The 13214-nt window shown below is 48.0% G+C and overlaps 1 protein-coding gene across 9 annotated transcripts in view; it reads right to left on the bottom strand.

The window, feature by feature from the left end:
- Positions 1–3607: 3607 nt before the first annotated feature.
- Positions 3608–13214, bottom strand: part of robo2 (roundabout, axon guidance receptor, homolog 2 (Drosophila)) — a 263407-nt gene continuing 253800 nt past the window's right edge. For all 9 annotated transcript variants that reach the window (XM_035534276.1, XM_035534281.1, XM_035534278.1 and 6 more), the window contains 4 exons: positions 9029–9181; positions 8306–8560; positions 7421–7621; positions 3608–7124 (listed from right to left, as the gene is read on the bottom strand). In XM_035534276.1, the coding sequence (XP_035390169.1) occupies positions 7123–7124; positions 7421–7621; positions 8306–8560; positions 9029–9181 (611 nt within the window). In that variant the 3' untranslated portion in view covers positions 3608–7122. The remainder of the gene's footprint in view (positions 7125–7420; positions 7622–8305; positions 8561–9028; positions 9182–13214) is intronic.

Raw genomic sequence — 13214 nt, 5'->3', positions numbered from 1 at the left:
AGCACCCGGGACCCAACTCATTGTTCTGATAGTAAAGAACTCCAGTTTTCATTACTTTTCCATTACCTAGCTGCCATCCGTGGGCGGATGTGATATATGAACCTGATAAAACTTGAGGCCAACTCTCCCCTCAAAAATTAATTCCATTTGTTTAATTGTTTTCTCGTCAATATAAGGAAAACTAGAGTTTTATGAAAACTGAGGCAAAAATGGTTACCCAGTGAACGGGTTTATCTGAAATGGAGGGTGGGAGAGGGAAGAGATTTATCATGGAGCGGTGCTTTTTGCAATGTCCACTCTCCTGGGCTGTCAGCTTCTGTCTGTATCCTTGGGACTGTCTCCTCGGATCCGGGCCACTGAAAGATTATAGGGGCCTGTGTCTTGCAGACTGACGCCCTCCTGTTTAATCAAGAACAGCTGAGAGTCGGCGTAGGGCTCCTGCTCCGTACGGCCCTGCGCTGTTGGTACGTGTCCCTGGCCAGTCCCATGGGCTGGCATCTTTACGCCGACGAGACCTTGGCTCTACCCCTCAGCTGGCATTGGCCAAAAAGAGCCCAGCAGTTCCATTCCAGTGTTGTGCACTGAAAAACGAAAGAAAAAAAGTGTGCCCTTTTTCCTTTGTACAGTGCCAGGCAACCTTTCAAACACCATCAGCTTGTGCCAAGCGGTGCAGGCAGTTAGAGGCCCCTGCTCTCCTGAGCCAGGTCCCCTCTCGACGGTCCTTCTCCAACATGCCCTGCCACTTTTAACGAGGAAGACTATGGCTTCGACTTAGGATCCTCGCTGGAAGCTTTAAGGGTTGAGGAAGAACTGGCTGGGTTCACAGCTGTAGACTCACCATAAAGAGGCTCTCCATACAAGGTTCAGCATATAGGTTCAGAATCATAACGGGTGGTCTTGTCCGGTGTCTCCCATCTATTACAGATGCTTATGAACAGAGAGAGACGTTTGACCCAGAATTCAAATCCCCGCCCAAATGTTTTCAGATCCCTAATAAGATACCTGTGATTAAATGACCCTATTAAATGATTTCTCTTCCTCTATTATGAGCAAACCCAAATTATCGTTATTGTCGCCAAATTATTTATGTCCCTTTAACTAATTTATGTTCCCGAGGAAAATAAATCAACCGGACCTTTCAGACAGGTATAGAATGTTTGATATTTATAAAAAAAGGGACAGACATCACCGTGCCAACCTTTCCTAGACACATCAGAGCCATCCTATAACCCATTTACTCCTGGAATGTCCCCCAACCCCCAGAAGAAATACGCCAAAACCTTACAAGTCCCAGTTGCGTAAGGTCCTGAAGACTTTCGTAATCCTGTATAAAACATCTTCATTCCAGCAGTGTCCCGTCATTCCGGGGAAAGGAAACCCTTCACTTTTGCTGTGTCGCCTTTCAATCAGAATTGTAAACGTGAGCACAGGCACCTACGTGCTGGACTGAAAGGACCATCAACTTCACCCGGGTGTTTCTTTCCTTCTTGCGCTAATATCCTCCTATTTCCTGTTTTCCTTATCGAACTCTCTCCAGTTTTCCTACGCTATTTCTCTTTCCAGATGTTCAGTGTACCGTTGCCCTTGCTACGCGGGTTACATAAGAACAGGTGGAGATGGAGGGAAACGAAAGGAAGGGTGGGACAGAAGGAGTGAGAGAGAGAGAGAGAGAGAGAGAGAGAGTGAGAGAGAGAGAGAGAGGGAGAATATGCTAATTCTCTGCTTCTCTGTGGGAGCTGGCTCGGTCAGGATGACACGTATGATGAATGGAGTGTTATTGGACCTGCTGCCCTCTGAGAGAGAGAGAGAGAGAGAGAGAGAGACAGAGGGAGAGAGAGCAGCTGCAGCAGTCAGCAATGTTTCCTTTAATTAACCCACATACCAGCTCAACCACAGTACCCTGCAACGCCAGTGCACACACACACACACACACACACGCGTGTGTGGCGTGTGTGAATGCACATATATATATGGTTCCTGTGGTAATCGGAGCACTAGGGGCTGTGACTCCCAAATGGCTCCAACAGATCCCAGGAACAACAGAGATTCCCATCCAGAAGAGTGCAGTCCAGGGAACAGCTAAAATACTACACGGGACCCGCAGGCTCCCAAGCCTCTGGTACAGGACACGAGCTTGAAGGAAAAACTGAGCGCCCAGGGGGAGGGTGAATAGGGAAAGCTTCTATATGTATGACACAGACACAGCTATATCACAAAGAAGAGTCATGCATGACCTAATATTTCCAGTGCAACGTCTGTTCTTCTGTGTCTGCATAAACATCAACATTCATACCAGCACATTTTGCATGTCGGCATTAGAGGACAAGAAATGCATTTAAGCGAATTGGGTTAAAAACGAGCAGGAAAAGGCATGAAACTGGGAATGAGAAAAACTTGCTTCGCTGGCGGAAAAAAACAAACAAAAAACGTGCTGGTCATTTCTTCCTCACCCTGGTGGGCACTCGGGGGGTGGGGGGGTATACCGCTATCACGCTGCTTAAGCAATGTCACATTAAAACCAAAGACAACGACAACAAAACAGCATGTCAGTGCCTGAATGAAAATGAGGTGGTTTTTTTCCGGTTCGTTGCCTACACTGAAAAAAAACGAACAAAAACCATCTATTGGATGTTGGCTTCATTTCCGCTGTGATCCCTGGTTCCATATGAACAGCCTGCCTGATCTGTTCTCCGTACATCTGCATTGTTTTAGCAAACACATGTTAAGGGATTAAACCGAACACGTGACCTGCTGTAACACGTGACCTGCTGTAACACGTGACCTGCCGTGGTACCTCTGTCGCCTTTTTTCAGTACGTGGATTTGACGCTGGCGTCTCCAGCTTGGCTCCAAGAGAGATATTGTGTGTCTTGCGGTAACACACCTCCTAAATGTGGTAATGGACTGCCGAGTTCAGTCAGGTGTGTTTTAGCAGTGTCCTGCAGTGTCCTGCAGTAGGTCCTGCACCCTTGCTTGAGAGAAAGGGAGCTTTTCCTGTTCATCAGTTTCCTTCTATTCGAAAGGCAAATATTTCCAGTGTGTCTGATTGTTAGCTGAACCTGGTAGAACGGTGTGGGTCATGAAGCAATGGCAACTTCTACTGCAGCAGCACAGAAGTTCAGATTTAAATATCATCATTTCTACTGAATATCGTCGTGGCCATTTAATATATCGTCATTGTGTTTAAATCTCATACTCTGGAGGCTTTGTTTTAGGTCTTTATCAAAGTATTTCACGTCTCTTATTTTAGTTCAGTAACGGTTCACGGACTTGGCAAGTTGAGTAACAACTCAAGCATTTAGCTGCCTGTTTGTTTAGCTCACAAAGTGTTGGGGAACCCAGATTAGTTAAAGCACAGAATCACCAGAATCTGTGTATACAGACCTACACAATCTAACTAGTATTACCATCTTTGTAGTGTAATGTCACTTGGTATTACTTTGCTAAACCTATGCCTGTTGTCAGCTCTAATCCTAACATAAGTAACCAAAACGTTGTTTTTTGCTGGGTAAACACAGTAGTCTGTTTTAGGGATTCATGTGTGTTTATGCCTCTTGTATTTACTAGGTAACATTCTGAATGCCCACATTCACATTCAAAGGCCTATGTGTCGTTTTTCAAAAATATTTTATTTGTGATCCAGGTACAAGGAAAGAAAAGAAACCCAGATTTGATTTTACAGGACATGAGAAATAGGAAAAGTTTGTTCTCGCGCTATTATTTATACCTTTGTTCTTGAACATGGACATGCAAGTGAATACAGATGTTTCGCTTACAGGAAGAAAAGCGGATGTATAAGGGAGGGGCTTCCACACAGAGACGTCACCTGACTTTAACTTTTTCATTCTTTTTTAACCTTTGTTTTGTTTTATTTGTTTTGTTTTTTTTTTAGCAAAATGGCAACACACATATAGGCTACAAAGATTTGTCAATATCAAGATGGGAAAGTGAGAGAGAGAGAGAGCATGGCTGACCCTTCCAAAATTATAGAAAGAAAAAATGTTATTATTGGTATTATTTCCCTCAAGTTTGTCTTTTTAGATGTGTTTTCCTTTGTCACGGAAGCAGTGTGGTCACAACACGGCCTGAGCGTCTCGGGTCCTGCGGACTCACTCAGCTGTAAGGTAAGGTGCAGAACTCAGGGTCAGAACACAGCAGGGAAAAGGCTGTGGGAGAAACAGTTCATATTCCACAAAATGTTTATGCATTTTTCACAATATACCTTTATTATCTTAATAAATACAAAAAACAACAACACTGTGATTTTCAAAGGAAACAAAAAACAGCATTAAAAAAGACACTAAATGCATTAGACATTAGAAATATCAATATTAATTTGGTATGTTCTGTAACTGACATCTTTGCTTTATGGATATGGACATAAAGTGTACCGGCACATCTGATGGGATACCAGGCATGAGAGAATAAAGACCCATGGACAAACGGGGAAGAATTTCATTGGCGACCTCGGAATGAACTTTTGTGTGAGGATACTATGACTATATACACATATATACACACGCTCACAACACCACCAGAATATATGTAAAAGAACCTGAGATCCTCTCTGCACCTCATTTTCCATACTAGTGGACATGAGAAGTAAAAAGACGCGCTCCGAGGGAGATGTGGCTATGGCAACAGTCCGAGAAAGATGTAAGCTCTGAGCGTTCTTCCGCAACATTATTCATATAAAAAAAAAAACACAAAACAAAACAAAAAAAACCCCGCAAACAAACAGACAAACAAAAGGAACAAACAACCAAAGAAATTCTCCTGAAGGCTCAACAGTAAAAAATATTCTTTTTTGGGCAACGTTTTGTAGAGTTTTATATAAAATACCCAAAGCGGAAAAGAAAGAGATGAGGTGAAAGGAGGAGTGTCTGCCCTGTGGAGGCCACAGCACCCACCTGCTCTACTCCATCACTGCGATTTCACCCGCTCTGCTTCTGGTTCTGCTTCAAAACCGTTTCTGACGAGGCCGGCACGGTGGACCGGTCAGGAAGGAAATTTGGCCATTAGATGGTTGCCGAGCGCTTACGCGAGGCCACTGCGTCAGTAGTGCACAGCGATATCTACAGGATAACTGGTTAGAACCTCCAAATATGATAACGTGTCAAAAGTTGGATTGACTTCTCTACAGCTCTACTTCTATAGTCTGGATTAGGATTACGTAACGGCATGCATACGCGTCTGGAGTGACTGCATAGATTAAAAACGCATCTGGAAACGATGGAACCCTGGCACGTCGCCTCAACTGTCAGCAGGTGTGAACTAATCCCAAGGGATTACGTGCTTAAAAAATAAAATCAGGAATAAATATTAAAGATGAATAACAATCCCCCTGGGCGAGAACATATCAGATATACGATGACTCGGGTTATAAATTGTCTGTGTTATTGTGACATCGCAATCATTCTTACACAACATTAGTGTCAGAAATTGAGAGCTGCCCCTTAAATCTCAAACTAGTTCGCACGCAGCCACAACCTGATGTTTAGTCTGACTATGCGTGGGATAACGATCCATAACTAGGAGGTTTTTTCCAATATACCGAGTTAGAAACAAGTGCCAGGTTAAATACTGTTGTCTGTAAAGTGGGTCTCATCAGATGTAAATAAAGTCATTATTGAGACATGTACACGTTCTGGTAATGCACAGGCATTAAAACAGGAGACCTATCTTCATGTATGAATTTCTGGCTTTTTTTTTAAGACCAGTGGTTTTAATAAACAAAAACCATACATGAAGATTAATTTTGTTCATATGGCTTTATAATTGCTCCTGTTTTAAATGCTTAGGAACCATCTTTTGCACGGAGAAACGTAAAAACCACAAAACCGCATAAACTGCTCAAAAACATCAAATCCAAAGGGAGCTAGAGCCGGAGAGGGAATTTTTTTCCTCCCAGAGCTGATGGCATGATTGCGCGCCCACGTCACCCGCCGGCCGCAGGACGTGCGCTCGTCGCGGACGGTGCGAGAGTGGCTGCGATACTGGCGGATGTTCTGAGAGGAGCAGGGCCGACCTACACGAACAGGCGGGCAGCAAATAGGAGCGCACGGCGGGTTGAGGAGAAGGACGACATAGCGACGCCGCGCTTGGCATCCCAGCTTTAAGCGGACCGAAGAATACAACGGCACATTCGAAACAGGACCCACGGATGAACACGCACGACCGGCCGCTTCCAAAACACGATCACTTTCGAGTCGAGTCGAGTTTTATTGCAAATGGGGGGTCTGACGCCGTCTCCCCGCAGTCCAGCTAACCGAGCGTCGACGTCTCTCCCTTCAGCGCGATCCCAACGTCGAGAGGGTGCGCCCACCCTCTGTCATAGCCTCGGGAGACTCCCGTTGCCGCCGACTACGGTCCGTGCGACTCTGTCTCTCACCGCCGCCACAGATCCTCACGTCTTATTTTAATATATCTCTGTACATGGCTATATATTTATCTTTACTCTAGTTACAGTAGAGCAACTTCACACCTCCCCTCCGCGGTACTTCATGTCGGTGGGAGCTATGGTGGTGGTGGGTTTTTTTTTTTTTTTTGTGCTTGTCACCAAAATTGCAGTGCAAAAGAAAAACAATAGAATCATATTAAGTATTACAATAATAACAATTAAATCCATGAGAAGTATTAACAAATGATGGATGACAACAAAATCTTTTTTTATGGCACCACAGCCTATCAACTGACATATAATACAAATGACCAATAGTGTATGAAGGAGGTGGCGCAAACAGAACTGGTTGCATAGCAATGCAATAACAATTTGAATGTTGAGAATGTATTTACAGGAAATAGGATTTCCTTTTTCCCAGTTCACCAAAACTTATAGTTTTTTGTTTTTTTTTCGTTTTTAAAAATGTTTTTTTTTTTTACTTTTTTTCTCTGGATGATGTTTTTTAATGACAAAGGTGTTTTTTTTTTTGTTGTTCTAGAAAGGACAGAAAACATCAAATCAAGGTTGTGGGTCGAATGTCCGTCTTTACGTCTCATTTGCAGTCTGCTGTTTTACGTCTTCGCCTTCGTCAGATGGTCAGTTCTTGCTTTGGGACGCGGAGTGGACCGGCTACGTTGTCAAGGCAAGGGGTCTCCAGGAGCTCCCTGCCATAGCAGCTCACTCTGCCGGAAGCACACACACAAGCCTGAGTTACGCGGTAGCAACCTGCCATGCGCAGACAGCGTAAACACGAAACTGGACAGGTACCGAGAGAAACTCTACTTGGACCCGGACGAATTCTTTACCCTTCTCTGGCACCCCCCCCCCCCCCCATCTCACGGATCCTTTGCATTGATCAGATCAATGTATAATTAAAGTAAAGATTCTGCTTGATGATACTTTGAGTCCATTATCGACTGGTTTCTGGTTTCGTTTGCGGTGAACTGCGTGTGGGGCGTGAGTGAGGGGGTCCACGTACATAACTCTCCTGAGTACTGTCCCTGGCTGATGGTCCCTAGGTAGCCGGAGTCGGTGTGCTCGGCACCGGGTCGCTGGTGCTGGCCCCGCCAGCTCTCACCTTTCCGGGGGCCCGTGGAGCACGTGGAGGACACCGTGCCGGATGAGCTGTGGCCCCCGGGAGACGGGAATGATGGCTTGCTGTAGGGCGGCATGGCCTCCTCTGTGTGATGTTCAGACAACAAGCATTATACCAAAGTGAGTGTTAACTAGCAAAACTGGTCTTAGATCACAGCGGTCTTGAATCCTGCAGAGATTCAGCACAGGGGCTGGTCTGAGCGCAAAATCTGTCCCCTCCACCCCCCGGGCGCCCAGTACGGAGAGGCTGATTTGCAGCGCGCATGGACATGCATGCTTGGGAAAAATGAAAGGGCGATTAGAGAACATCTGGGCCGCTGCCAGGCTGCCGGCGGCCGGAGGAGGAGGAGGTCGGACTCAGCCGGGGTAGGTACATAGAGGGAGAGAGGTGAGCTGTGGACCAGCCAATCTGTCGACTCCAGGTGTGAGCCTTCTCACAGCAGCCTGCCTAATGGAACACCAGGGTCTACATCTGGAGGTGCCAGAACTGGTGATCTGGGTGAGCGCGCACAAAACTTGGCTGGAACTAAGGTATGAAGGTCATGTGCAAAGTCAATTCTGAAGCCAGGGTTTCCAATCAAAAGTTTACTGGATTTGGTCATTGGTATGCTCTGGTATCATAACGCTCTGTTGTCAAGAGTTAGTTCCAACCCTGGATTAAGTAGTGCAAGATTACATTAGCCTTGGACATAAGATCTGCAAGGCAGTAAACCTCCAGGATCCGGACAGCCCTATCTAGGATCTGGACACGCCTTCCCGCCAGCCGTACCTGAGACGGGGCCGTTCTTCTGCGCCCTCCTGGCCTCCTCGGCTCTCTCGATAGAGCCCAGTCTCTCCTGAGCCTGCCGGTGGCGCTCCAGAGAGGTGCGCGCCTGGCGCTCTAGGGAGCTCTGCACCTCCTCCAACCCCACCGCGGGCTGCCTCTCCAGAGACAAGACCTTTCGCTCGGCGGGGCTGCCTGCACACCTCGGCCCCTGCCCACGCTGGCCCTGGCAGGGCGGTGGCTCTGGGGGTGGAGGTAGGTCTAACGCGCACACACACACACACACACACACACAGCAGAACATTGTGGGGTCATTTAACCCACGGCAGGATCTACAGGATCTACTGTTGAGCCTTCTAAATGTGCTGTAAATCATGACACGCCACATTTTTTTGATATCTGCAGGAAAAAGTGCAATCGGGTCTTGACAGTTAAAAGACACGGCGCTCTTGGTGTTGACTTGAGCAGAGATTTCCAGCTCAGCCTTATACGGCGCTGCTCGGCCAGTGTCAGCGGCCCTCGGGAAAGCCATGTTTACCTATTCTCACTTTAACAAAGTCATCCGTTTAACGATTAAGGTGTAATTCAGATATGCTAATCACCAACCATGCTCCCTTGCTGCTCACGTGACTCATTTGCATACTGCTGATGCTCGTCCAGATGTTTGAGGAATCTAAGCACACTTCATTTCGGGTTCGGTCCGGTCAGCGTTCCGGGGGCGGGGCTTACCGTCGGCACCGGCGTCCCTGCGATGAGTTGTGGTGCCCGGGCCTCTGGGTTTGCGTGTGGGCCGTGCTGCCCGCTGGTGTCCTAGGCTGTGTGTGCCCACCACGCTGCCATCTGTGGAGAACGGACTAGCAGGGCGGTGCCTCTGGCCTTTGTCTGTAGGGTGCGACGGAGGGGACATGGGTTGAGCTGTCACAGGTAAGGGGAGGTTACTGGGGGAGACACGCATGATCTGTGTTTTAGCGTCACGCATTTGACACGGGAAGGAAGGGGGCGACACCACGGAAAACAGAAATGAAAGGAAAGAATTAGAACAGCGCCAGACAACGTCCTCTGCTGTAGTCTGTAAAGAAAGCAAACCACTGGGCACTTCACGGAAGAAGGTGGAAGCAGATGACGGATTCCCGTGAAGATGTTTGAAGGGACGTCTGTCGTCAGGGCAGCCATTCCCAAGAGCAGTAAGGTCCCGACCGAACAGCTCAGAATGTTACAACAGCCACGTGTCCGCAGAGGTTATTAATTCCGTGTTAATATCGCAAAGTTGCATCATGCACAGCCCACAGATCATCAGTAAATTCTCTTTCACCGACAGCAAGCGGATGGAAAGAGGCCGCGATGCCCCGTCAAACGAGAAGAACGGAGAGCACATTAGTATGGCATTCCCCGCACGATCCGACAAAACGGCCAAGGATTTGAGAAGCTGAAACTTTTGAGAGTGAACAAGAGGACGGTTGCAGGAGTCCGGACCACCAAGCACAAACCTCTCCTGCTGAGGCCGGAGCCGTCCAGCCGGTAGCCGGCCTTGTCAGCGGCGGCTGCCAGGGCCCGGGCGAAGCTGCACTGGGTGAAGAGGGAGCCGTCGGACGAGCTCCCCACGCTGGACCTGTGGCTGGAGTATGGCCGGTGGTCCTCTTCAGATGCAGAGCCCCAACCGTTCACCATGGAGCCTGAGAGCAGCCGCTGCAGAGTGTGAGTTCGTTGGGCGAGTCTCTCACTCTCTCTCTCTACAGTGCACACAGCTAGTCTCTCACTCTCTCTACAGTGCACACAGCTAGTCTCTCACTCTCTCTACAGTGCACACAGCTAGTCTCTGTCTTTTTTTAGTTATCGATTCACAGCAAGGTTCTGTGTGACTGACAGTGGAAACGTCTGGGGAGACTTAGTTTCCAGCAAAGCGTGACCTCCTGTGTTAATGACTGAGAGGCCAAATCTGGAGATTAAATGTAGATAGATGTCCGCACCAAACATTACTGTTGATATTTGAGGACAATAATCATTGTTAATCATTGTTTAAGTAAGTTTAAGTTTAAGTAATTTTAATTTTTAATTTAAATAAAACAAAGTCCCTATATTACATATAGCATGGGGAAAAGTGTTTTTATAAACAACACAAACAAACAAACAAGCCTCCACCTGTCTCAGCACCGATGTTGCATGCAGACCCCCCCTCCCCGGGCCTCCTGTTGCCACGGAAATATGACGTGTAATGAATCCGTCATGGAGCCAGGCTGTGTGGCAAGGACCTGTTCTGCTTTGCATCAACCCCCCCGCCCACCCACCCACCCAACACACACACACACACACACACACACACACACAAAAACGCAACGGAACCACTCTGCTCTCACGCGTCCTGGGAGCGGATGTCAGCACTAATAACCTGTCGGCTAAACGCGTCTCCCAGTGCGCTGTGGTTTCATGGAGAACTGGGCTAGCAGGTGCAGACAACAATACCACAACAACAACAGTCTTCATCCAGAGGCCCGTGAACCCGCCGGCTTGCCAAAGAAGGATCATTTTTGGATTTGCAAGTTGTTATTATTATTTCTTTAACAACAACAACAACAATAATTCTAATATACTTTATATCAAAATACATTGTTACCAACACATTTTACTATCAATAAATGTAATCTTTTTTACTAATATTTTGATATCAAAGAAATCTTTATCCCTTGTGTGTTTTTGTCTAAACAACGGCCAAAGATATTTTTAATGGACCGCTAAAAAAGAAAATTTAAATTCAGTGATTTGCCAGTTCATAATTGTCTGCTGTACATACAGTTCTGAATTATTCCCCCTCCTCCCCAGAAGTGGGTCTTACGCTGACGTCTGTTTAATATTCGGGGCTTGCTAAGCAGAGTTATCTGGGTCATAAAAGCCGCCGGGCTGATTTACGCCGAGCCTGGGCCTCATCTGCATATCGTTAAGCATCGTAATTATTCCCCTTGACGAGCAGGTGACTGCACCCGCCTTGGGGACGCGCGACCTCGCTCCCGGCAGGCCGCGCGGGGCTTTGCCAGAGCATGCCCGGCCGCAGCGGTGAGGGGAGAGGGCTCGTCCGGAGATGTTAGGACCTCATGGGGAAGCTCGTAAACAAACAAACACCAAACCAACAAAAGAAAACACCTTTGCCGTTTAAACGGGCACAGACTCAAGCCTGGTGCCATTTCTGGAAGCCCGAACGCTTTTCCTTTACGTCGTCGGCGGCAAGCCTCCCGTGGGAAGTTTGGTCGTCTCACAGTGCCGTGTGCTTTTTCCTGCCTGGAGGACTTTTACTGCGGCGGCTGCGTGCGACGCTCCATCTGGAGCAGTCGGAGCAGATTCCCATTCCTACGTTCGTAGCTGGACTATTAAATGTCGCTGCATGCTCCCCCCCCACCCCCCCACCCCCCTCTCTCCGAGGCAGCGTGGCTATGGAGAGACGCTGCAGATAAGGCCCAGGGTCGAGCAGGTCGCCGGGGCCCATCGCCACGGACACATGCGTTCCCGGGGGAGGAGGGGAGCGCGGTTGGAAGAACCTCCACGTTCTGCTCCGTGCTTTACGCCAGACGTTTCACTTGCACAATCTTCCCACGCTCATGCTTCTAATCTGCAACGGATTCACCGTCGACCGAAAGGGCAAGAAGCGTGTCGGCCAGAGGAACTGTACGCACACACACACACACACACACACACACTCACACACACTCACACACACACACACACTCACTCACACACACACACTCACACACACTCACACACTCACACACTCACTCACACACACTCGGAGAGGTTCCCCTCCTGTCCTCTGTGGTCAGAGAGGAAGGGAAAATGCATAAGCGCAGGGTCTCCACTTCCGACCCACCAATGTCACACCCTTCACGTGTCCCCCGTGACAGACGGCCCATAAAACTGCTCCAATAAGTTGTAAAAATGGAAATGCCGCTTCCTGTCTGGAATGGAGGAAAAAGCTGAACGTGAGATTTATTCCAAATCTGCCTGGGGAAAAAAATATATAGATACGGGCCGCAGCCAATCGGGGTCCAGTTACACGGTAGACTCTCTCTCTCTCTCTCTCTCTTCCTCCCTCTTTCTTTTCTGTTCTCTCTTTCTCTCCCTTTCTTCTCTGTTCTCTGACTTTTCTGTCTTCTCTCTGCTCTCCTTCCTGTTCTCTCTCTCTCTCTCTCTCTCTCTCTCTCTCTCTTTGCCCATTTTGATGGCCTCTTTTAAAATTCATGAACTTTCTTTATCTCCTCTCATAGCGGTAATTATAATTCAGGAGAGTTTAGCCCCGACTGCCTGAACAAACCCTATTTGAATATGTTCATTTTCAGGTAAGCGGGAAATATCTCACACGCGCGCACACACACACACACACACACACACACACACACACACTCTCAACCCCATCATCACATGCACACTGCACACAGATGTACATGCCACTTGGTCTGCCACAAGGCATATTATTTACGCCGTAGCCTCGGAAACGTAAACAGTGCCATTCCGCGCTTTGAAACGCGGAAATAAATGTCACCATCAACAAATGCCCTCCCGATAGACGCTGCTAACGCAATCATAACGCGATAAACCAAACGGAACGCACCGCCTGTCGATTAGAGATCGCTAGCGAGCACCCGTTTTCAATGGTTTATCTCCGAAGCGCGCGAGGCTGTGAGCTGTAATTTGATGTGTGCGGGAATAAGGGGCGCTGCCATCTCCGGAGCACCTTTTCTCGCCCACCCACTTCTGCCTTTTGTCCCACCGCGCGACAGACTCCAGCCAGGCCTCGCACCCAAGCACAGCGATCGGAATCCGGCCAGCGAGGGGAAAAGGTGGCTCGGATAAGAGGTGAATTAAATGGCCACGCCTGCCGTGTTCTGGCGCCCGGGGCCGTGCGCGGAGTCGTTTCTGTTCCTAGGGCGAT

This window comes from Electrophorus electricus, chromosome 15 (assembly GCF_013358815.1).
Source record: "Electrophorus electricus isolate fEleEle1 chromosome 15, fEleEle1.pri, whole genome shotgun sequence".
Lineage (NCBI taxonomy): Eukaryota > Metazoa > Chordata > Actinopteri > Gymnotiformes > Gymnotidae > Electrophorus > Electrophorus electricus.
Note: the sequence above shows the minus strand (reverse complement) of the source record. Positions and strands in the feature narration are given on the sequence as shown.